The sequence below is a fragment of the Monomorium pharaonis genome, chromosome 1 (genome assembly GCF_013373865.1).
Source record: "Monomorium pharaonis isolate MP-MQ-018 chromosome 1, ASM1337386v2, whole genome shotgun sequence".
NCBI classification, from domain to species: Eukaryota; Metazoa; Arthropoda; class Insecta; order Hymenoptera; family Formicidae; genus Monomorium; species Monomorium pharaonis.
Window position 1 is genome coordinate 16859961 of NC_050467.1, and position 26469 is coordinate 16886429.

A 26469-nucleotide genomic window follows, 5' to 3' on the forward strand; every position below is an offset into this window, starting at 1 on the left:
ACAAAATAAGTATAATTAATATATTTATTATTCCTCGTAAAACTATAACTATTAAGAATTTTACATTTTTTTAAATATTATAATTTTTACACTGTTATATCACGTAATTTTCAAAAGAAATCAACACAAAAACCAAGTTAAAGAAAAATATTTCAATACGTAAGCATTATTATTGTATATCCAGTATCTAAGTCTATAAGCTCAGCAAAATTGTATATCAGTTTCAACCCATGCGTTCAGTCATATGACAGCCACATAACCGTTCGCTGTAGTATTCGAAATACAGTTGGAAGATAGATTAAAAATAATTTTTAATTTGTATCTTTTAAAAAAATATTGTAAAAATGGTAAGTCATATTTTGATATAATCGTAAATTAAAATAATAAATTTTGATCATTTTATATAGCATAAATTCTATAAAAATATATTTTATAAAGAAATACTTTTTTACTCTGTTTATTTTGTATTTTCTTTGAATTATAGCAATTATTATATAATTTTAACATGAATATTATTACACTTAAACTACAAATTATCACACTAAGAATTTTGCGAAATCCAAACCAATTTTTTAAATGTGTTTGCATACGTGTGTGTCAGTGCAAGATTTTGTCAAGATATTGAATAGTAACTAGTTAAAAAGTTAAAAGTTAAAAAAATTTCTTTTAAATTAAAAAATTAAAAAATTTGAAATCTTTAGTTAACCAAGAAATATGAAAAAATTTAATATATTAATTTAAATATGCAAATAATTATTCTTATTGTCATTAGTTATTTATATATAAGATTTGAAATTTTGTTTAATATACGAAAAAATCTTTATATCCAAATAAGTTAAATTATATCAGAAGGATCAAATTGTAGATCAAATTATATCAGAGCAGATAATTTTACAAGCCGATTGATAAAATTGGATGTGCTTTGTGTAATTTGATTTATAATTTGATTCTTGAAATAAATATTTTTTCCGGGTATTTTTTATTGAATGTTGGTGAAGTTAGTGTAATTTAATTTCATTGGCACTGTTATATTCAAATTAAATTATTTTTTGAAAAGGTTCTTTTTTCTATAAAAACTTTCTATATTTATATTTACAGAAATTGAGTAGCAAGAAGTTTGTCTCCACAATCGTCATATTACTTTCACAATCGACAATCTGCTGGTTCACACAAATAGTCAACAATATTCGCATTGCCGAGGAATTTCCAAATCCGTTGGAAGAATCGCTTCGATATCTGCGTGAAGATGATTATATGATTTCTTTAAATTTTTCCGATGCAGTAATCTCTAACATCAACCAGAATTTCATCAGCAATCCTTTAATTACCTGCCTCAATCTTACGGGCAATTATATTGAGAATATTGAAAGAGGTGCTTTCAACAAACTTCCAAATTTAACTCGGTTGTTTCTTTCTAACAACAGATTCCAAAATTTGAACAACCTTTTTAATCTTGGAAGTCACAATAAGTTAAAAGCTCTCGTTATAAACAATGCAGTCACATCTAACTGGAATCATGAAACAATTGAGATTTATGACGAATATCCCAATTTAGAAATTCTATCTCTCCGCAAAAATAATTTGTATGGAAATATGCAGTTTTCTTCTGTTTCTGATTCCTTTTATTCTTATGGATCATTAATTAAACAAAGGACTCTATTTCCTAAGTTAAAGATTTTAGATCTTTCCGAAAATAATATAAAAGTAATTAATTTTTTAGAATTACTACCAAATAGCCTACATTTCCTTGATCTTCACGATAATTCGCTTCATTCCTTGAATTTGGAAAATAAAATAACAAAATTATTTGCATTAAATTTGGACAAAAATAATTTTAGACACATTAGTAATTATTACAATCAATTATCACAACTGTACGATATGTATAGTTCTAGTGAATCTAGTCTGTCGATGGCTGGTTTAAAAAATCTACAATACCTTTCTATTTCTGCAAATGATATTACAGATATCGAATTAAATGCTTTTGAAAACAACAACAATTTGCTCTACTTAAACTTATCCGCAAATAATATAAAATATTTACATGCAGAGACATTTGCAAATTTGCAACATTTAAAAACTCTAGATCTGAGTAGTAATAAATTTGAAAATGTTCCGCAATTCATAAATAACATAGAAATCAGTACTTTGTATATTAATTACAACAACATAACAAAACTATTCTCATATACTTTCTTAAACATGCCAAAATTAACGAAATTATTATTGAGAGGAAATAACATTGATGAAATCAATGTTAATGCGTTCGCTTATCTTTCTTTTCTAGAAGAATTAGATCTATCGAAGAACGCGTTAAATTTTCTACCTCAAAGATGGGCGGATACCTTAGTGTCTCTAAAATATTTAGACTTGAGTAATAATAAATTCACTTCACTAGAATCTTTATCGTTGACTAATGCATTATCATTAATAGAAATATATTTTATGATGAATCCACTAGAACAATTAAATATTACATATTTGAAAAGTTTACCACAGAATTTCACTGTCAACTTAAACCAATCAATGTTTCAATGGTACGATCCTAAAAAAAATTAAAATAAATAATAGATAATACCCAGCAAACACAGAACATAGCAGCAACATTGCGGCAATGTTATAACATTGTAGCAACATCACAGCAATATTACAACATGTTCTGTGTTTGCTGAGTAATGCTTATTGTTTAATATATCTTTTTGGAAATCAATATGATATAATATATAAAAATAATCACATAGTATGAAAGTAAATTCCAGATAATATACTAATAAAACATTAAAATTTTATTACTATAGAGTCTAAAGACATAAAAAAATTTTTATATATTAGAAATAATAAAATTTTAAATAATAATGTATTTTAAAAATTGAAGTTATCAACATTAAATAGTTTGTATTTTAAATTACATTTGTATAAAATTGTCTTGTACTACATTATTAATTATTCAAATTTGAAATAATTGCTTGTACTTTATACTGTAAGAACTTTGTTATAAGGAATTATATATTATAAAACATATACGTATATGTAAGTAATAAATTAAAAAAGTTTAAAATAATTGTTTATTTATTATAAATTACACTAAATTTTAAAATATTTTCTAACGATTAATGATTCTTATTATTTATATATACATATAAATGTAATTCTCTATCATGTATATATACATATTATATATATACATATATACATATATATACATATAAATATAAATATACATATAAATATAAATAATTATATATACATATGTACACACACACACACACACACACACACACACACACACATATATATATATACATATATATATATAGGATGTTATGTGTTCTATTAATGATATTATATAAATGGACAAATAAAAGATAACATTTTTTAAAGAATATTGTAGTTAATTTATGATCTTCTTATCGATTTTAATTAATATGTCACTGAACATGTCATGTCTCGAATAAACGTGTCTAAATATAATTACAATTGTTTAAATATAAATTTTGTTAATTATTTTTAGAAATATTGTTTTTGATTAAAACAAAGTAGTTTATAAATATTTATATTAAAACATATTTTGTATCTTTATATGTTAATAATAATCTTTTATATCTTATAATTTAATTAATTATACAATTAGGTTATTTAATAAAGTAAATTTTAAAAAATTATAATTTTTGGCTCTACATTATATGCTTAGTTGTTGTTCGGTTATATATCTTAATATCTTTGGTTATTGGAACTGAGTTTTTTATCACAATACTACAATTATACAATATAACAAGAAAAATCGCAGTAATTTGTAAAGAAATCTAGGATTTACAAATTGTATAATAAGATTTTGTTCAAAATGTAATAAAATGAGTAACATTGAAACATTTAAAGACGGGATTGTGTCTTGTAAAAATGATACAAATTACACCGAAAATTAAATAATTGTTTTTAATTGTTAAAACATTCAATATTACTCGTCTCGATTAATTTTGTTTATTAGAAACATTTATGTCATTTCTCATCTATTCAATTGTATCTACAGGGTGTCGTGTAAAACTTTATACAACGCTTACAAGGTAGAGCATATTAAACTGAACAGAAAAGTCCTTTACCGTTTTGCAATTTTTGCAATGAGTTATTGATTACACAGGTACACAAAAAAAGTGGTAAAGTGATGTTTCTTTTTGAAGTTAGGAAAAAATGAGCTAATTCAGCAATTCTGACCTTGGATTCAAATTCAGGAAGTCAAAATACAGAATTGACTAGTCTGATCCGCCAACCACTTTTCTGTGTACCTGTATATTCAATAACTTATTAACTGTTGCAAAAATTGCAAAATAATAAAGGACTTTTCTGTTCAGTTTAATGCGCTCTACCTACTTGTAAGCGTTGTATAAAGTTTTACACGACACCCCGTATACTATTTTCAACCAGAGACGCCGCTCGGAGTAAACGAGTTTTCGTCCGGTTCGCGCAGAGGTAACTCCCACCACATCGTTTTACTGCTCGCACTGCTTGCCAGTGCTAGCAACAAATATTGCGGAGCCACCGGAATATTTGGCATGTTGGTAGTTAGCAGTTTCATATTACAAGTACATTTTTATTTTAATACTTTTAGTTAAATTAACGATAGCAGAGGCCTGGTATTAGTGGATGTTCAAAAGTACAACAAACCAGGCAAATGAATTGACAGTGCTGCAATGAAATAACAGCCATGAGTCAGAGCGTGACGTATACATATACAGCATCAAGTAAGACGTTATGCTTTTCCCACTCTGACCTTCTTAGTTGTCATTGTGTGCAGTTCGAATGGCGTCTCTCGTTGAAAATAGTATAGATAGATATATAATTAATTACGTAAACACAGTAAAGTTCAACCACTCTTTTCCACTCTTGTTGTAAAATTTATTCTATTTATTATAATTTGAACTTTTTAATCTATTTGTTTTATATATTATATAATTAATATAGGTTTATGATATATATTGTAATCAATATATAATATATATTGTCCAAATAATAATATATATTTTATGTAAAAAATGTTATCTAATTGAATTATTTAACTTGAATCATATATGATTACAGTGAGATACGGATTCCAATGTGCATGCTTTTACGCAATGTACTTATATAACTATCAATTAATCGCGCAACGTGCGTGTAGTTGTTTTTATATATAGACGTTAGTCTCTCCGCGATGATAAGGAATCGCATTCATAACCATGATAGCAAACAAGTGCTATGAGAACACTGTACATGATATTTGGCAAGAAATGACAAGTGAGGATAAAAGATATGCAGCGGAATATTTGAATGAAACTGACGAAAACAAAGAGAACGCCGTGGCGGAGATTAAACGCTGGATCGAAGAAAACGATAATTTGCCGACGCAAATTGGTAAGAATGATAATGGTTTTATTGAATAGGCGCGTTAAAATACTGCTCAATGCAATTTAGTTACAACTCGCTAATTTCGAAACAAAATAAAGTTATCTTTAATTAACAATAATAAGATTTACTTCTGATATTTAACTCATTTTTATGAAAGAAAAGGTATAATAAGTGGTGTTTGATTAAAAAGAAAAGACTTAATTGATAAGCTTATAAATAGCAATAAATGATATTTAATAGTGACAAGAGAGAAGATATGTATGGCAAAGTTTGTTTTCACTATATTACACTTTAATATTTTTTAAAGTTCTTTTAGTTGACTTTTACGTGTTTAATTAGTTAAAAAAGAAAGAGAAAGAGATTTATATATTTGCGATACAAATACGCATATTGTACATTGTGTTACGTAAAATATTAATTAAGACTGAAATAGGACTTTAACATAATTTTATTAGTATCTTGTCGAAAGTTTAAAACGCAAAAATACGTAAAAAAGAATACTGTTTAGTATAATAATATCGCTTGTGATTAATAAATCAAGTTGAACGATAACGTGCATATGCTGATTTGTTATTTAATATTTATTTAATGGACATTGCAATAATAATGGGGGCCGGTAAAAGATGGCGATTTTAACTCATCAGCGCTTAAAATTTATAAACATTATTGTTGCTAATATTCTGCAGAATACAAAAATATTTTTTTGAAGTCTGAATACCAATAGAAACTTGGTGAGATTCAAAAATAAAGTACGATGTTACGCTATAAATTTTCGAATATCTTACATGATATCTTCATAACATGGTGATTTAATTGTCTTTATAGGGTCTTCGAAGTAAAGCAACGTATAAATATCTACGACAAACTATTATTTAAAATGGCTGAATGGAATGAATCATCAATATGGCAGCATATATGTTTTGAAAACTCATCGTCACGTGGAAACTATTACTCGATGGTTCTTGCAGTTTCTGATAATACATCATGAATCTAAAGTTCAAAATGTAAAATTGAATATAGTGTTAAGATTACGACAAAATGATTATCAATATTATATGGACTTATAGAATAAGTTCCACTGTCTCTTTTTATTCAGAGTGATTTATATATTATCGTAGTACCGTCGTCTCTTATGAATCGGAGTGCTTTATTAGCATAAGTTTCTTTCGCCTTTCAAGGTAATGTGTTCTCAAAATGTATAGAATTAATATCAATATAATAAAGCTCAAGAAATCAGATAAAATAAAAAAAATCAAATAAGAAGCTTCAAAAAAAGAATATGGCAAAAAAAGACAAACGAAAAGGTTATTATATAACAGATCAAAGAATTACTTTCTGGATCTACGCAAAGCTATCAAGAAAAAGTCTAAACTCACTAAGTCTACTAACAGAAGTTTCCACACGACAGCGATGACTTTTCCAAACATACATACTACCATTTAGGATCAGCCATTTTAAATAACAGTCGTAAATATTTATGCCACACTTGGAATGACCAGTTGAGTAATAACTCCACAAATTTAATCACCTATTTCGAAGATACCGTTTAAGATATTCAAAAATCAATAGCGTAACATTGTACTTTTGAATCTCACCAAGTTCTCATTGGTTCTTATGGTTAAGGGGTTACATACACCCAGAAATTTTGAAAAAATGCATTTTTTTTTTTGCATATTCGTAAAGGTCTTGAGAATATCCCCTGCAAGTTTCAAAGTGATTTCTTGAAAATTGTCGGAGATATAGTGAAAAGGGTCCAAGCGCGTTCGACGACACTGGGGCGCGATGGGCGCCTTCTAATCCTTCGCAGCAGGTAGCTTACGCAAGAATATTACGCCGGCAAGCTAAAATCGAAGCCTTTGATGCCGTTACATCTGGGGAGGGTTCACTGTATGGCCCTGTAAGGAGTGGATGACTCCATGTAAGTTTGAAAAAAAGTTATCTACGTTTTAAGGGGATACTAAACTGCTCGTCAAACTTGATCGAGGTCGATAATGTAGAGTCATTTGGGCACGTTATTAACAAAATTTTGTATGTATTTCTTTTATAGATTTAGAAATCCTTATCCAGAATTAATTGTGGAGAATTTTTAATTCTGTAAACACAATAAAAAGTTGTACATTGGAACAAATTGTACAATTCTGACGATAAAACAGATAGGATCCTCTTAAACACCGAAAACTTTTTTTCTAAGGTTCCTAGGCTCATTCTAAAAGCACAGTATTGTTCTTTGCTGAAATGCCAAGTGCGGAAATCCATGCTTATTTTATACGTACAAAGTCTAAAACTTTTATACGCAGCCAATGTTTTCACGAGTCGACTACAGAAGTCGATAACAAAACTATAATTTTCTAACTTTCTTTCGTTTTTCGTATGAAATCGATCGCAGCGCACCACGTTATTATCTGTACTTTAATTTTGAAGAAGGATTTTCAATTCCATGCAATCAATAAAAAGATTTCGGTGTCCGAAAATTAATGATAAAACAGAGCAGTTTAGTATCCCCTTAACCGAATGTCAAACTTTAAACGCGTTTTTCTCGAAACCATGTTTTCAAAACGCGTGCCAAAAATGTCTCGAAAACGGCTGGACCGATTTACTTGAAATTTGGAGGGCTTAATCTACACAAAAAAGGCAGTTTTTATCGTAGCGGTTTTTTTTAGAGCCTTTACTTTTTTTTAAGTTAAAAAAACGACCGATTTTTATCCTAAAAAATCGCTTTTTTCTTTAAACGGCCGCCATTTTGCCAAAAATCGATATTTTAAAAATCGGCTACGATAAAAACTAGATAATATCATTTAGTTTAAGAAAATTCTAGGCTGGTCTGTTTAAGATAAGTTCTGTACGAGCTGCAATTGGCACCGCAAAGCACCTTTTTTCAATAAGGTCTTGCGACGAGGACAATATCTCCGCCATTTTTAAATATTTTCAGTTCAAATTTATTCTGAAACATGTTCTAAGAATGTATTTTAAAGTAAAGAAAACTAGGATTAATCACATACATTAGGTTTCGAAAAAAAAATCGAGAAAAAGGCCTATTTTTTACGTCTCTGGGTGTATGTAACCCCTTAAAAAAATATTTTTGCATTTTGCAGGATACTAGCAGCGATAACCTATATGAATTTTAAGCGCTGGTTGATGGGCCAAAATTGTTACTTTTTATCGGCTCTTGTTTATTTTATAATAATCTATTTCTATGATATACTGTGACGTGACAGCCGCAGGCTGCTGTCCGTCACAAGGCCCTGAGGGCCCTTACGCAATAACATCACGCGGGCCCTGCGTCCTCCCGCTCGGGAGCGGACGCAAAAGCGTATTCTCTGTACTTTTGTGTGTGTGGCGTCCCGCGTGCTGTCCATTTAATTACGTGTTAAGATTTTTGCGAGCGTTATACCGCGGGTGCGGCGGAGATCGGTGGCTGTGAAGATCTCATTGTAGTTGTCGGACGTCTCGTCTCCACGGAAAATCTTCCCGGAGATTGCAGAGGAACGGACAACGAGTGAGTCAAGGAAGACCCTTTTTAAGCGGGGGTCCGCAGGTAATGCCGCCCTTATCTTGCCTACCGTTTGTGCCATGTTAGAATTCCGATACTGCCGCTGAATCACGCTTTCAGGATCCAGCGACGGCGCGCGAGGCCGACATCCCGACGGGGCGACTGCAGACCCGATACCGCGGGAAGTGCGGCGAAGGAATCACGACAACTCAAGATCCGCCGACGCCCCGTCGAGGAGGAAATGACGCCCCGATGGCGGAGGATACGCCGGGCGAAGAGAAAAGAGTCGGCCGCGCAAGGAAGCGCCAGGATTCCCGTGCCCGGGGCCCATAAACATCGACCACCGTGCGTGGATCGATCAGCCGGCGACAGCGTGGGCACCGCGCTCTGCGCGAAAATCGATTTTCGCGAAATCCGCCAATAAGGGCCGGGAACGCCGGGGGCAAGGTGGGGCGCGCCGCCGAGCGGTCCCCGCGAGATCCAGGATTCCTCACTCGTGCTGCGGACGTATTCGTAACAACTGTGTGTGCGTTTTCGAGCTCCCGAGCCTAGCCGTACAGAAGGACGCAGGGAGGAACGTTATCCCGACCCGGAGGAGGCCAGTCACGGAGAGGCGAAGTGGTGAGACGAGCGTCACGCATATTGTAAAGCCACCGATTTCGCGGGTTGGGCGAGCCGCGAGGAAATCGCGTACTTGTCGCAAAATCTCTCGGCGTTTATGAGAATCTCGAGCTTCCGGATTCCACGGAGCTTCGTCGTCTCGCCCGATCGCGCCCGTCCGCGTGATTTCGCTACGTGCCGTGTGTTTCTGAATCGTTTCGCGTTGCGTGTGCGTCCCGATCCGCAGCCGAGTCAATTGTTATTGCGTCCGGTCGTCGTGTCGCGGGTTATTCCCGCGCTGTATCTTGTCGCGTCGTAGAAGATTTTGTTCGTCAATGCTGTAAAATTTGGTCGATCGCACTGTGACTGCGAGCCCTTCGGGGAGTATATTCGGATAATTGTCGACGCGTTTGTCGTATCCCGCCGTGCGGGAGAAGCCTTAGTAATCATCGCGCTTATCTTCGCGAGAATCGTTCGAGCACGGGAGAACACGAGTCCGTCGCTTGTCGCGCGGGCTCGGAGTTGCGATCCGTCCCGTTCGCCCTTGGCGAGGTCACCCTGACGGAAGTCGGCGTCCTCCAACGGCGCCGAGTCAAGCGTAAGACAAGTCGGAGAGTTCCCGCGTACGCATCATAACCCGCTCGTTTAACAGACCGTTCTCGAAGAATTTGATATCCAGCGGACACCCGCTGATAACGCGCGCGAGCCACCACCGCTCCGCAGAGTCGGTAGTTTCTGTATTATTTACGATCAAATACACTTGTTATTTTTATTTGTTACATCTGTGTCGTACAAGTAATTCTCTCGCCTTCCCGATTCCATCCGCCCGCACCGAACCTCCCCCTCTACCATTTGAGGGCTGAGCAGCTGGATCTCGGAGCCGCTAACGCCCCGGTCGCCTAGCGTGCGCCCGTCTTTCCCGAGATTCACGTCTCGAAACATTGGTTTGCGAGTTGGTGCACACAGAGTGGTACGCTTAACGTACCTGGCGCCCAACTTAGTGTTGCGTCGGGAAACCTCGCGAGGATAGCCGTCCCGACACCCGGGCGGCTCAGGGCCGCGGCCAGGGACGGAGGCGAAGTTGGCCGTCGCTCGTGAGCGGCGGTTACAATACATACCTAAGATTTTGAAATTCTTATTTGTCACTTAGAGCATAATACGATACATGCGATATGTAAGTATCAGTTTTGGAAAATAAACCACTGTTATGGTAAATTTTTGATAAATTTAGCATTAAAAAAAATTGTGTTATAGTTTTGATACTTGAAGAAAATGTTTAATTTCTACGCAGATGATTTTCTTATTCTACGTTTTTTGAGGGTTTGCAAATTTGATCTCGAGAAAACTAAAGTCAGGATTCAAAATTATAATAAGCAGCGATCCAAGTTACCGGAATGGTACAAAAATAAAGATCCATTTCAATCGGAACTACAAGAGGTGCTTGATTTGGGGTAAATAATCATTATTTCGTGGTATATAAATGCATCTAAATAAAATCTTTTACTTTTTGATTGATTACTATTTGATCGATAAAAAATGTGTATCTTTTTATTCTTTATTTATGAATACATAATAAAGTATTTCACAAATAGCAAATTTAATTATTTAAATAACAAATTGTTAAAATTTATATATAAATAAACAAAAATTTTAACATTTTTTGGTTTTTGTTACGTTTTGAGAAGAATATTTCAGTAAAAACTCCTAAAACATACATCTAGACATATAAAACAAGAATTTTATTTTTTCTAAGAATTCTGAAATACATTATTTAGGATGTTTTTGCCTCTGCGGAAACCGGACAATAAAGGAAGATTGATCATTCTCATACGCGGTACTCTGCATGATCCAAGAAAGAATAAGATATCAGATTTAGTTAAGGTAAAAATTGAAATAATATAACTTGGGCGTGAAATAATTTGTAATAAATATTGTCACAGCAAAATGTACCTTCAATTTCTTTCATTATTTCTCAATACAAAAATATTTTTAGAACTATATATTGGCAATGGAAGCGGCAGTCAAGTTTTATCCCGCAATGTCTGTGTATGGTTGCTCACTGTTAATAGACGTATCTAATCCAACTATGCGTCACATTATTCAAATTAAACCCTACGAGTTAATGAATGTGGTTCAAATGTGGCAGAGCTGTTATCCTATGAGATTTCAGAAAATTATTCTCTTCAACACGTCAATAATCGCCGATTTTATTGTGAGAATTTTCAAATCTTTTATGTCCAACAAGATGAAAAGCAGATTTCACGTCTATTCAAACGCTCTCCATTGTTTTGAAGATATTCCAGCTAATATCTTGCCTGTCGAATATGGTGGTACTGATGATACACTTCAGGAATTAACAGGTATTTACAATAAATTAAATAAATATTGAAATAAATGCAATAACAAATGTATAAATGATGTTTTTTATAAAGCAAGTATTATCGAAAGGTATTATAAGTTTCTCACTATTGAGACGAATAATCATTAAAAATATAGACCACAATAATTAAAGAATTGTCAAAGGTTTAAATATTTATCGAATATCAACTCTCAGAACTCACTCATAAAAAAATTTCTGATTTACGCATATTCGGGTTTTCCTTTAAATGCAATTTTAAACTATTTTCTAATCAATAAAAGATTATTGATAGTTTGAAGTCTGAAGAAAAAGAATCCTGTTAAAAAGACAAAAAGTTATAGCACAAGAGACATTTTGCAAAAAGTAAAAGTAGATTGAAATACTGCAATGTTGAAAATTCGTCCGGGTTATGCTAATCCAGTATGCATATGAAAGATTAAATATATACTATTTAAATTTAATATGTGTATATTTAATACGTATTTAAATCTACATATAACTGAAAGCAAATATATAATTAAATATTTATTTTTGCAGAATTTTGGAAAACAATTATCGAAGAAAATTGCGATTTCCTTACGAAGGATGAAAACTACTCAAAAAACTAAATTTGCAGAGACAGATTTTAAACAGATTATCTATTATTATTGATAGTGTAATTAAATAAATACAGTTAAGATAAATTATTTATTAACAATTAACAAAAGCTAAGAATTTATTGGATTTTAAAATGTATATAAACTGTACATAATTTATACATAATCAATTAATTTAATATTTGTAATATACATTTATTTTTACAGAATTTTGTAAGGAATCGAGCAAAGAAAGGACTGGGAGTTTCTTACCAATGGCAAAATAAAATAACTTTTTACACCAAATTTAAATTCGTAGATTTAGAATTAGCAGAAAATGTTTTATTTTAGTATAAGATTGAATGCACTCTATTTATCTGTGCAAATTTTGAGATAAAATCTTTTTTTTGCTGTATACATACATATATATATATATATATATATATATATATATATATATATATATATATACTTCTTTTGCGGGCATAGTGATTCGGTCTCGCTGAGACGAGGCGAGACTAGCTCGAGTCTCTTCTTGGTCTCGAGTCGAGACTCTCGGTCTCGATTTGGTCTCGAAATTTTTGGTCTCGTCTCCGTATCGGCTTGATCTCGACAATGACAATCTCGTCTCGGTCTCGGTTTCGGTCTCGAGTCGAGACTCTCGGTCTCGATAATCATAAAAAGTATTTTTTTCTATTTGTTTTGGTCTATGCGATTAAATTTAAATTATTCACTATTTTTACTGTGATCACTAGAGAGTGCTCTCTAGTGATAAAGATTTAAAAATGTAAATGTTAAATAAATTTTTTGCCGGCTCACTGAAATACTCGAAACCCGGGACCAACTGTGTGTACATACATACGTCGTTGACGATCTGGCACCGTATTATAAAATGTTTCAGTAAGCTAACAGGGTCAACTATTGTCAATTAATTGCAATTAAACTACTTATCTGAACAATTTATTTATTATTTGTATCTTAAAATTTTATTCTCTAGATTCTCTATAAATGCCGCATAAAAATTTAAGTCAAAACGTGATCTAGATTACAAACGGACGCGACGGTCACTTTGTTATCATTAATTGTTTTATAAGTAGGGCCTGGATGTTCAGGTGATTTTTTATTCTCATACGCGGAGAACCGTAGCGTTCAAACGAGTCGGGTGCTCGTTGAAGTAAGATAGCAACATTTCTTGAGTCCACCGACCAATCTATCGCAAATTGACGATCGGCGGCTGTAGGGTCTCCTCTTCGAGAAATGTTGCTACCTCGCCAGAGAACAATTCCCTGCCGAGTAAAACTGTCAAATTCAAAGCCTGCTACTTTCTCGAGTATGCCAAAATTGTAAGCAAAAAAGTTAAAATCACATTGTAACATCAAGTAGATTTATCATCAACAGTGCAGCAACAGATTGATATAACAAACTGAGAGCAGATTTGTCAAAATTGCTTGTACTACTAAAGCATATGTGCTGTTTGTGCCAGCAATGTACCGACATTGTTTAAACTAGAAGAAATACTGTTGTGTTTATTATCAACATGTCATAAATGCTTTCGACAGACCTGGTCATTGTTTACTGTTACTTTGTTATATAGTCTGCTGACTAGTATACACTTTTTATCTTTCAGCAAACGGAAAATATGCTACCCACATTGGCCTTTACAAGAATGGGTTTAGAAGTAGCAATGGATGCTTGTCCAACAATCAAGGATTATTTCATAAATAAATACACTATTTGTAGTAAAATAAACCAAACAAAATTACCTTTTTAAAAAAAGTAAAAAAAGGCCGAGTGTGTGTCTTAAAAAAAACACATCTTAAACCTAAGATAATCTTCATTTAATTCAATCTAAGTAATACACGAGCCTTCTTATACCAACCAAAATATAACTTTAATTATTAAACTAACAATTATTTTAATTAAATTATATTCACACACACACACACACATATTAACCTCCTCTACAAAAATAATGATATCAAAATATTTCATTAATAATAATTTGTTTTACTACAAATAGTGTATGTTTACTTACAAAATGATTCTCGATGTTACAATGTGATTTCAACTTTTTTGCTTACAATTTTGGCATACTTAAGAAAGCAGGTTTAGATTTTGAATAGCTTTACTCGGCAGGGAATTGTTTTCTGGCGATCCAGCTGGCAACATTCTATTATTGGCTAAAAAGCTAAAACAAAAAATTAATTCAAGAAAAGAATCGATTCATCTACAAAAAGCATATAGAATACATAATCTCTTATAAAGATATTAACTATTTATCTAATATACAAGGTGTCCCAAAACATGTGAGTCAACGCTAGTAAAAAGGTAGAAGAGATCAAGATGAATATAAAAGTCCAATATATATTGTCTTGGGTTAGGTCCACCAATAATCGAGATATTAACGTATGGAATCTGCAAATAATCTAATTTATTTTTATCCAGGGTTGGGAAGCGTCGTTACCGTTACCGTTACTTTTTTTCTATAACAATTTGGTAACACCGTTACTTTTCTTTTTTAGTAACGAAAAAGTAACGACGTTATATTTTCTTTTGTAACGAGTAACGAAACGCAGTTACTTTTATCGTTACTTTTAAATATATGGCCGGTACATAAACGTGGAAATACTTGCCGTCTGGTAGAAAGCAAGAAGACTAGAGAACAGGAGAGAAAAAGAATTTCTTGCATCTAAAAAAAGAATTTATAAATTATTTTATTAGTAATTAATTTAATATAATATAATATAATTTAGTATAGTTTATATAGTTTAATATATTAATATATTATATAATAATTTATTATCTTACATATATACCTGGGATAGTCATAAAAATGACGTTAAAATGTCGTCTTTATTGTGACGTCAACAATCAGTGACCGTTATTTAGTAATTAGACCGTTATTTTAACGTCATTAAGACGTCAATTAGTGACGTCAATAATAGTCAGGGAATGACAAAAATTTGATGTCAAAATGACTTGTGTTTGCTATCTGCGTTCCTATGAGCAATCCATGTACATACATTGCAAGCAAAGTAAAGTTTACATTGACTTGGACTGGGTGGGTGCGGGAGGGGAACCGAAGGCCCCCCTTGCACCCCCCCCGTATGTGTGTGTGTGTGTGTGTGTGTGTGTGTGTGTGTGTGTGTGTGTGTGCGTGCGAAGCATTCTCTGCACCACGTACGCCGGAATTCATAGTCGAATCTTATTCAAGTCCCAGCTTAAGCACGATCTTGAGACGTCAATGCTGTTATTTCATTGGTTAAGTAAGTCTCAAGTCGGCTCGAAGCTAGACTTAAGACAATGCTTGAGCTTAAGATCGGTCTATGAATCCCGTCCATAGGTTTGCGACTTTCCACGTAAAACGAGATGCTCGAAATTCTCATTAAATACGTACACATTTGAATTTCGCGCACTTTTTGCATACTTGTACCTAGAGAGCCTCTGAGGGAGAGAGTGGCAAACCGCGTCTCTTCTGATTCGATGCGGGCGTTAAGCACGCGGCACATGATCAGTTTGTCGCTCCCTCTCCCTCTCCCTCTCCCTCTCCCTCTCCCTCTCCCTCTCCCTCTCCCTCTCCCTCTCCCTCTCCCTCTCCCTCTCCCTCTCCCTCTCCCTCTCCCTCTCTCTCTCTCTCTCTCTCTCTCTCTCTCTCTCTCTCTCTCTCTCTCTCTCTCTCTCTCTCACAGAGGCTCACTAAACAGACAGAGAGACCGCGTCTCTTCTGATTCGATGGGGGCGTTCACGTGATCAGTTTGCCACTCTCTCCCTCAGACTCCTCAGAGGCTTATAGCGTTTTTCACTGGCTGCACTAGTGCGCACTCAGTGCGCACCAGCCGCGGACAATGTGTTTCACTGGACGTTTCGGTGCGCACGAAGACGGTGCGCGCTGTTTCACTGGGAAGTCTAGTGCCGAGTTTTTGCACTATAGTGCGAGAATTCGGCACGAGCTCCGAGAGACGGTGTCAGTTCAGTGCAATATGGCTTCGCGGGATAATGACGATGTTTCAAATTCACGAGATGCACGATTAGCATTTGGACTATTACAGTTGCTTTCTTCGTCATCATCCAGTAGTGATGAAGATGACTTATTATTAAAAGAAGATCCGCGAAAAATTCCAAAGATCGAAAATTTTGTTCAAGTAGTGCATAACCTTGCGGATAAGGATGTAAGTACACATACATACATATATATTATATATTGTTTCTGCAAATTATTGCATTACGTAAAACAATAATACGTATTGTATAAAAATATCAATATATATATATATACAAATATATTATATTTTATATTTATCAATTTATATATATACACTATATGTACAAATATATTATATTATTTTATATTTATCTATTTCATAAGCTCTTTTCCGAAATAAAAATCAATTCCTAATATAAACTATATAAGTATGGCTGGACGTTGTTATAATTATTTAAAGGTTTTTTTTTTTTATAATTATAAATATTATTCGCATATATTACAACAAACAGTGTTCCTTTGTAAACAAATAATATCCATTATAATCCATTATATATATATATTTAATATAATACATAATTAATAATTATATATTTTTAATATGATACATAATTAATAATTTCAAGGAATATATAATATTTTAATTAATAATTTTACAATAAAGATTTTGTTCAGAATCGGAATTAATGCTCGGATTCGGAATTATTGTGCACGGGGCTTTAATCAGCAGTGGCCGTGACCCCACATAGGAATTTGTTTTAAAGGTCTGGAAATCATACATTGCCTAATAAGGAAATGTTTAAAGTACGCGCATTGAGTTACCCGGCAACGGAAAGATGCTCCGAGCTTCATTCATTACCACCTCGTTTCTTTTGTCTATCATTCGCGTCGTTTTTTTCATTATTCTGCCGTAAGAATCTATCACGTCCGCATCGTGACCGCTTCGCTCTTCGCGACCGTATTGTTCTATCGCGACCATCTCGTTCTTCGCGACCGCTTCGCTTCTCGCGAAATTCAATCTCGCGGCATAAGAGTTTAATTTGTTAATTGATATTTGCAATAAATAATTGTTAAAAAGAAAAGAGACTAGAGCCAATTTTCCCCTCGTTCGTTCGTATTTTTCGGTCCTTCTCACACGCGCTCATACCTCGCGCACATTTTTTGGTCCTTCGAGCCGGATACTTTACGTAAGTGAAGTGCGTGCCACAAGTGAGTGCTGTGATCAAGAGAAATTCGGAGAGCATTGAAATGGCAGCCGCAGGATTGATCCGAAGCCAGCGAGCGTTACACGGGCGTATCTCGCGCACCGTGGATAATCTGAAGAAACTCGGCCAGGCGAATATCACGACGGGAGCCGTCGAAGCTCGTTTGGCAGGGTTGGAGAAGTACTGGTCGACCTTTGAGAGCCAGCACGAAACACTCCTACGAGAACACTGGGATGCCCTTAGTGAGGACGATTACGTAACCGGAGATCTCATCTCGGTAGTCGAGGAGACGTATTACGTCAACAAGGGCATCCTGAACGATTTCGCCGCTCAGGCAGCGCGCTCCGGAGAAGCGAGCACCTCATCGACGACCACGGTTACCGTCAGCGAGGGAACCTCGCACAGGACGACCTTACCGCGTATCCAGCTACCGCAGTTCTCCGGAAAATATAGTGAGTGGAACTCCTTTCGAGACCTCTTCCTCTCGATCATGAGACAGGATGCCTCGACCTCATCGGTGGAGAAACTTCACTATCTTAAGACGTGCCTCAAGGGTGAGGCTGCATTACTCATTCGCAACGTGCCGACGACGGCGGAGAACTTCGAGCGCGCTTGGAACACTCTGGTACGACGATTTGAAAACAAGCGGCTACTGGTACGTTCTTTTCTAAGCGAGTTTCTCGCGCTGCATCGAATAAAGGGTGAGTCAGCCTCAGAACTGAGTAATCTGTACAATCGCGTTCGAAGCACGGTGGATTCGCTCGAGAGTATCGGACGACCGGTCACCAGTTCGGAAGATTTCTTTGTGCATTCCATTGTTGAATTGCTCGACCCGCATTCGCGACGCGAGTGGGAAAATTCTATAAACGACTCGACCGACCCACCGTCATACATCGAGCTGCAGCGGTTCATCGAACGCCGGCTGCAGACTCTCGAGGCGTTGCAACCTTCAAAATCGGAAACCGGCGGTACCAAGACGGGTTCGACCGCAGCCCGTCAATCGCGAACGCTGCATACGCGGCAGCAAGAAGTTAAACGCGGCCGCTGTTCCATGTGTCGTCAGGATCATTTTACGATGGCCTGCGACACGTATAAGTCCAAGACCGCCGTCGAACGGAAGAAACTCGTCGAAGCGAAAGATCTGTGCGTCAATTGCCTCGGCCGGCACAAGGTCAGCGAGTGCGCCTCGACGAAACGCTGCGCTTCCTGTAACGAGCAACATCATTCGACGTTGCATGACGCTTTCCGCGAGAGTGAGGCTGCACTCACAACTGTACAACACGCGCGTCATCCGCCCGAAAGACCGCTTACGCGGCTCCTTGCTACCGCGCGCGTCCGCGTTGCCGATCGATTCGGCTACCTTCACGTTTTCCGCGCGCTCATTGACCAGGGCTCCGAGTCATGTCTCGTTACGGAGGCGCTAGTTCAACGTTTGCAACTGCCGCGAACTCGGGCTTCCGTAGCCATATACGGAGTCGGCGGAGTTCAAACGGGAAGCGCTCGAGGTCTCGTCACACTGCAAGTCTCCCCGCTGGGAAAGGGGCCCACGCTGTCCGTTCCTGCGTTGGTTTTCCCTCAGCTCAGTATCTACGAGGGAACTGTGGAAGCAAGTACCAAAACCTGGAATCATTTGCGCGGTCTGGAGCTTGCGGATCCGGAATTCTTGGCGACCGATCCCGTCGACCTCTTGCTGGGAGTGGACTTCATTGCCCTTACTCTTCTCGAAGGAGTGCGTAGAGGGGGACCCCAAGAGCCTGTGGCGCAGCAAACGACCTTCGGTTGGATGTTGTTCGGGCCTACCGGCCAAGCTGAGCCCGCGTGCCGCGTTGCCGCCAATACTTGCCGGGTGGAGGAGGATCTGACCGCTCTTGTTCGCAACTTTTGGAAACAAGAAGAGCTTCTCTCTACTACGCCTCCGCTTTCCCAAGAAGACCGTCAGTGCGAGGAGATGTTTCGCCTGACTCACACTCGCACGGAGGAAGGACGCTATGTTGTCCGACTTCCCACCAAGGAACCGCTACCGGACTTCACCGCTACGCGCATTTCGGCCTTGCGCGTGCTTAAGAGCATGGAGAGACGGTTCGCCCGAGAAGAACGTTTCCACCATCTCTACCGAGACTTCTTGACGCAATACCGAGAGCTGGGTCACATGTCCCGCGTTGTCCAGGAGGAGGGAACAAACCGAGTTATAAATTATCTTCCTCATCACGGAGTCATGAGAGAGGCGAGTACGACAACGAAACTACGCGTCGTATTCAATGGCTCAACCCCCACTCCTGCTGGTCGCACGCTTAACCAGTGCTTAATGACCGGTCCGAATCTATTGCCACCGCTGCCGGAAATTATTCTACGCTGGCGGCAACACCGCTACGTCCTAGCCACGGACGTAGAAAAGATGTTTCGGCAGATCGTCGTTCATCCGGACGACCGCGATCTGCAGCGCATCCTCTGGCGTGATGTGGCGACGGACGACATCGCTGAGTACCGTCTCGATACTGTTACGTACGGCCTCGCCTGCGCTCCCTACCTGGCCATGCGCACCTTACACCAGCTGGCCGACGACGAACGCGAACGTTACCCCCGCGGAGCTGCCGTCTTGGAACGAGACGTCTACATGGACGATGTGCTCACCGGCGCCGCTACCCTCGAGGAGGCCTTGGAACTCCGTCGCCAGCTGACCGATCTTTGCACGGCGGGCGGCTTCCCGCTACGAAAATGGTCGGCCAATGACTTTTCGCTGTTGGACGGTGTGCCAGCTGACCACCGGATGAAACGGGAGCTCCGCGATTGGCATACTCAGGAGGCTCACTCCGCCCTTGGTTTACAATGGCATCCAAGAACCGATGACTTTTCGTTCTTGACCCAGCAGATCTCCATAGCAGGATTCACCAAGCGCTCCGTGTTGTCGCTCACTGCCCGGTTGTTCGACCCCCTCGGATGGCTGGCCCCGACGGTGGTGAGTGCCAAAATCGCCTTCCAGAGCACCTGGCTGCTGCAGTTGGGCTGGGATGACACTTTGGACGAGGACTCCGCGAAATTTTGGCAGCGATTCCGAGACGAGCTGCCGCAGTTGGAGACGATTCGAGTGCCACGCTGGATCGGCGTTCTCAATACCAGTCTAGAGGTGGAGTTACACGGTTTCGCCGACGCTTCCGAGCGAGCCTACGCCTCTGTCGTCTACCTGCGATCCCCGGAGGAGGGGTCGTGGAGGGTTACACTTCTTGCAGCCAAGACGAAGGTCGCCCCAATTAAACCGGTCACGCTACCTCGTCTCGAGCTTTGTGCTGCAGCTCTCCTGGCGCGACTCATTTCCCAGCAGAGAAGAGCGCTTGGTCTTGAGCGAGCCCCTCTTCATTGCTGGTCGGACTCCACGGTGACGTTAGGTTGGATCCAAGGACATCCGTCTCGCTGGAAGACCTACGTCGCCAACCGAGTAGCTGAAATACAGACCACAGCTCCGGACGCGCTGTGGCATCACATCCCAGGTCAGGAAAATCCAGCGGATTGCGCATCCAGAGGTCTACTACCCGGTGATCTTGTGAAGCATGAACTCTGGTGGCGAGGACCTGCTTGGCTGTGGCTCGGGACATCGGCCTGGCCTTTAAAGACCGGATGTTTGGACACGACCGAGCTACCTGATGCGCGGACTCATGCTCATGCTGCCGTCACAACCACACTGACTGACGAGGAGCCAGCCGAACTCCTGCGATTCTCGTCACTCAATCGACTACTGCGCGTGACCGCCTGGTGCCGACGTTGGCTGCGATTTCGTGGTGGACGTTCCTCCGTAGACAGAACCGTCGAGCCCTGTTTAACGATGGACGAACTAGACGAGTCGCGGCTGCAATGGATCCGGAGAGTGCAGACTCAGACATTCCGGAAGGACCTGGAGGCGCTTCGACAGAGCCAGTCTCCGCGGCCTTCGACCTCCTTAATTAAATTAAATCCAATTACAGATTCTCGCGGCCTTCTTAGAGTGGGAGGTCGTCTGAAACATAGCCTGTTAGATCCTGAGGAACGTCATCCGATCATTCTGCCAGCCGACTCGCACTTCACTCTGCTGATCGTCGAAGACTGCCATCGAAGATCCTTACACGGCGGAGTGCAGCTGACCCTGAGTTTGTTGCGTCAGCGTTATTGGGTTCTGCGAGGTCGCGCCCTGACGAAACGTGTAATTCACCGTTGCGTGAGATGCGTGCGTTGGAGGGCGGCACCGGCTCCACAACAGATGGGTGACCTTCCTCAAGAGCGGGTGAGACCCTTTCGTCCATTCCTCAACACCGGCATCGACTACGCTGGACCTGTACAATTGCGAACAACCAAGGGGCGAGGTCATCGTTCGTACAAGGCGTACGTCGCGGTGTTTGTGTGCCTGAGCACACGCGCCGTTCATCTGGAGGTCGTGTCGGACTATACGACGGAAGCCTTTCTAGCCGCCTTACGACGATTCGTCTCCCGACGCGGCTTATGCCGTACCTTGTGGAGCGACCGCGGCACCACCTTTGTCGGAGCAGATGCCCGCTTGCGCGAGCTTTTTTCAGAATATGGATCTGAACGACGGCGACTTAACGACGTCCTCACGGCGGAGGGAATCCGATGGCGGTTCAACCCGCCGTCAGCTCCACATTTCGGCGGCATCTGGGAAGCTGCCGTTAAATCTTTCAAGCATCATCTGCGGCGCGTCCTGGGGAATGCGACTTTAACATTCGAGGAGATGACGACCCTGCTGGCGCAGATCGAAGCCTGTCTTAACTCACGACCTCTGCAATCTCTCTCCGACGATCCAGAGGATCTCACCGCTCTGACGCCCGGACACTTCCTGGTGGGAGATGTCCCCATTGTAGTGCCAGAACCATCGCTCACCGACGTTCCAGTGAATCGTCTCACCCGGTGGCAGCTTGTGCAGAGTATGCGGGACCACTTCTGGGCACGCTGGGCCCAGGAATACCTCCATTCGCTCACTCAGCGACCGAAATGGCTGAAGAAGGAGTCCAGATATGAAGTCGGACGGCTGTGTCTCATCCGACAGGAGAATAGCGCCCCGGCTCACTGGCCACTGGCCAGAATTATTCGAGTGCATCCTGGCCGGGATGGACTGATCCGCGTTGTCGCGGTGCGGACTGTCGCGATCGAGAATGGCCGGGTCGTTCGTAAGGACTTCACGCGGCCTATTACGAAAATCATTCTTCTGCCAGTCAGTCATGCCGAAGAGATTGATAAGGAGGACGCCGCGCAAGGGGATACGCCCCCCACAGAAAACGCTTAATTGATTTTTTCTTGTTTTTGTTTTTTCTTATTATCGTCTCCGGGTTTAGTTAGTTTTGAAATCTATTCGCTGAAGCCGAGCATTCGCCAGAAATCCTGCCGAGGCGGGCGGAATGTTCAGAATCGGAATTAATGCTCGGATTCGGAATTATTGTGCACGGGGCTTTAATCAGCAGTGGCCGTGACCCCACATAGGAATTTGTTTTAAAGGTCTGGAAATCATACATTGCCTAATAAGGAAATGTTTAAAGTACGCGCATTGAGTTACCCGGCAACGGAAAGATGCTCCGAGCTTCATTCATTACCACCTCGTTTCTTTTGTCTATCATTCGCGTCGTTTTTTTCATTATTCTGCCGTAAGAATCTATCACGTCCGCATCGTGACCGCTTCGCTCTTCGCGACCGTATTGTTCTATCGCGACCATCTCGTTCTTCGCGACCGCTTCGCTTCTCGCGAAATTCAATCTCGCGGCATAAGAGTTTAATTTGTTAATTGATATTTGCAATAAATAATTGTTAAAAAGAAAAGAGACTAGAGCCAATTTTCCCCTCGTTCGTTCGTATTTTTCGGTCCTTCTCACACGCGCTCATACCTCGCGCACAGATTTTAAGATACATACATTTTTATTGATTTTCTTCTCGCTTGCCTATTATTTTAATCAGACCTTGGATTGAGAACGTTCTTTACTATGCTTGTTTTCCTGAAATAAAATTTTCATCAATATTCTTTTCGAATGTTCTTTCGAATATGTGCACTGGAATAACCTCAAAATCCAAGATGTATGTATGTACTTACTCTTTAATTTATTAAACAAATCTATTTCAAGCGGCTGAAGAGTAATATTTATTATATCATTGTTGACTTTAAAAGAAATAGTCAAATCGGTCAAACTTTCCATGGTTATACAGTAGCACAATACGCCCAAATACGCCACAAAACTGCACTGAGATGGCACTGAGAATAACAGACGTGTTTAGTTGGGAATGCAAAAAACTCGCACTTTCAGTGCACTCCGACAGTGTCGCCTGAACTCGACGAGTTTCTAGTGCGCACTTAGTTCTTGCCAGTGAAAAACGCTATTAGCCGGAAGTCAGTAATTCCCTAGGGTCTATTTTTGTAGAATAGATAGTAATTTACAGTTGCTGACAGCACGCTGAAAACGATTTCGGAACGAAAAAAACAGTACTGTCAGTACTGGCAGTAGATTTCGGAACGCACCCTTCATTGCTATTTGCAGTATTTGCACTAAATGCACTTATTTAAGGCCCTCACACATGAATTAACATAACCGTAACAGTAAGGTTTCGACCAATCACGTACTTGAATTAGCCGGTTACGGCAGGTTATGGTTATAGTCGCCCAATCCAACGTGTCAAAACCTTACGTTATGGTTATGTCAATTCATGTGTGAGGGCCTTTACCCCCACTCCTAAAATTTGGGACAATCCTCGGTCTAGATATACTATGCCATGTCTATGATGGGTGCTTTCCATTTAGTAACACAAGTCGACACAAGCATCGTTCTATCTTTTTTTGTGTTCAATGAGTAACAAAGCTAGAACGATACTTGTGTCAATTGTGTCACTAAGGCCTATTTCTACCAACGTAGATTAATTTTAATCTTGGTTTAATTTACTTGTTATCTCATTCTAGTTCCAAAAATTAGAAAGAGATAAAGAGTAACTTAATCTAAGATTAAAGTTAATCTACGTTGGTAGAAATAGGCCTAAATGGAAAGCACCCGATATTCTCATATATTCTGTCTCTTTTCGTGTTGGACATCCCCACCACTCCGTTTTCTAGAAGGAAAGAAACGCACCTACTTCGTGCCTACTTGGGCCTTAAGCTATTACAATTAGTACAAAAAATTTTTACATACGAAAGTAATACCGTGCATTCATTGATTGGCAAGCATCTTTTAGATTCTAAATTATGTACCACTTAATGAATACACAGTGTTATCTTTGTAAGCAATTTTTTTTTCGTACGAGTTTGACAATCGGGCCTCAGATTGTCTAGTTACGAACCTGTTCCCACACAAAAAAAGACAGAATATATATCCACCTCTCTGTCGATTCTCCCCACGCGCGTCGCGATGCACTAAGGCCCCTCCATTAATACAAGCTCTATGTAGGGAGCTTTCCAGCAAGAGACACAAATCGACACAGCAGTAATTCTGTCTTTGTCTCTAACTGAATATCAAACAAAGACAGAAATACTGCTGTGTCGATTTGTGTCTCTTGCACTGTTACATTATTGTAGTAAACTTTATAACAATGAAATTGTTTAATTTTTAAACCTGTCTAATGATGTGTTCCACTGAACCACACTAAACCTGCACTATTATTGCGCTAGTGGAGTTTTCATCGAAATCTACCGCAGCGTTGGTGCTCCAGTTTTCCCAGTAGAAAACGCTATAAGTTAACGGTTACGGCTATTATAAACCAACTAATATGAAAAAAATTTTTTTTGTTCTCGATATAAAATCCAATTCACAGATTGATAAATAAGTGTACTAGCTTTAATTCTGGAAAAAAATTTTCAAATCTATAAAGGAAATATATACGAAATCTCATTAAAGATGTGCATGAATAACTCTACATTATCGACCCCAATCAAGGTCTTAAGGGGATGCTGGAGTCGTCTGTTTTACTAAAGCACTAAAAAAGTAGGTATTCTCCTTTGAGTATATATACATGGAGGAGGAATGCCAGCACTGAAAGTGTGTCCAAGATCTGTGCGAGAGAGAAAGGTATATCATGATACTTGCTCTCTCTGCGCATGCGTCAAACGCTATATGTACAATGGCTGGCATTGGGTGTGTTCGGGGAGACGCTATTAGCGCTATCAGCATCAGTTTATCCTTGTTCTACTTTTAATGAGTAATGAAGATGGACTGATGCTGGTAGCGTTAATAGCGTCTCCCCGAACGCACCTATTGTATGTTTCACACACACATACAATTCGTAATTAAGTACAAAAGTGCACAAGAAGTGCACAAGAAGTGTTGAAACTGCGGTGCAGATAATGATATTAATGCATGCGCAGAGAAAGCGAGTATCATGATATACCTTTCTCTCTCGCACAGATCTTGGACACACTTTCGGTCTACATGAAACCATAGCGATTCCTCCTCCATGTATATATACTCAAAGGTATTCTTACGTCCGCCATTTTTCTTCAAACTAGCAAGTAACTAGCATAATGTTTTACATATAATATATTCAAGATTATTGACGTATATATATATACAAAACATACCTAATTTTTCATGCTAGTTAGAAGAAAAATGGCGGACGTAAGAATACTCACTTTTATAGTGCCTTAGTTTTACCGATTGAACGTTATTATTTTTAATTAAACCTATTTTTTTACTGATTTTATAGAATTAAAAATCCTTCTCCAGAATTAAAGTATAGACAATAACAAATAGTGCCTACCTATAATATTATGTAAAAAACAAAAAAAGTTAGAAAATTATATTTTTGTGCAGTCGCCTCGTATCTTTCATCTGTAACACATAAGTTTTAAAGACTCTGTACGTACAAATAACTAGTACGCACTAATCTTATTACATAAAAGAATAATAAAATGCTTGCAGAAATGAGCTAGA

At 38.6% G+C, this 26469-nt stretch overlaps 2 protein-coding genes and 3 long non-coding RNA genes across 11 annotated transcripts; 2 read left to right on the top strand and 3 right to left on the bottom strand.

The window, feature by feature from the left end:
* On the top strand, positions 1–2565 carry LOC105840803 (leucine-rich repeats and immunoglobulin-like domains protein 2). Its single transcript, XM_028189822.2, has 2 exons — positions 1–347; positions 1099–2565. The coding sequence occupies exons 1-2, from the start codon at positions 345–347 to the stop codon at positions 2557–2559; spliced, it is 1464 nt and encodes a 487-aa protein (XP_028045623.2). The 5' UTR covers positions 1–344; the 3' UTR covers positions 2560–2565.
* A 1917-nt stretch (positions 2566–4482) lies between these two features.
* Positions 4483–12709, top strand: LOC105840347 (retinol-binding protein pinta). 7 transcript variants are annotated; one of them, XR_004963034.1, is made up of 8 exons: positions 4483–4736; positions 5074–5385; positions 10761–10920; positions 11245–11350; positions 11463–11681; positions 11764–11829; positions 12366–12560; positions 12632–12709. XR_004963034.1 is itself a non-coding variant. In XM_036286012.1 (7 exons), exons 2-6 carry the CDS (start codon positions 5211–5213, stop codon positions 12434–12436), a joined length of 879 nt encoding a protein of 292 aa, XP_036141905.1. In that variant the 5' UTR covers positions 4484–4736; positions 5074–5210; the 3' UTR covers positions 12437–12483; positions 12632–12709. The 7 variants fall into 7 exon arrangements, 1 of the variants encoding a protein (XP_036141905.1); XR_004963029.1 differs by having other exon boundaries at positions 4484–4736; positions 11463–11829; XR_004963028.1 differs by having other exon boundaries at positions 4484–4736; positions 11463–11829; positions 12366–12500.
* A 394-nt stretch (positions 12710–13103) lies between these two features.
* LOC118647548 lies at positions 13104–14707 on the bottom strand. Its single transcript, XR_004964748.1, has 2 exons — positions 14677–14707; positions 13104–14591 (listed from the first exon to the last, which is right to left on the bottom strand). It is a non-coding gene; the product is annotated as an uncharacterized LOC118647548 (long non-coding RNA).
* Positions 14708–14917: 210 nt separating this feature from the next.
* LOC105828181 lies at positions 14918–15469 on the bottom strand. The gene is made up of 2 exons (XR_003626841.2): positions 15220–15469; positions 14918–15092 (listed from the first exon to the last, which is right to left on the bottom strand). It is a non-coding gene; the product is annotated as an uncharacterized LOC105828181 (long non-coding RNA).
* A 1377-nt stretch (positions 15470–16846) lies between these two features.
* LOC118646428 lies at positions 16847–24094 on the bottom strand. The gene is made up of 2 exons (XR_004964005.1): positions 23449–24094; positions 16847–17532 (listed from the first exon to the last, which is right to left on the bottom strand). It is a non-coding gene; the product is annotated as an uncharacterized LOC118646428 (long non-coding RNA).
* Positions 24095–26469: the final 2375 nt, after the last annotated feature.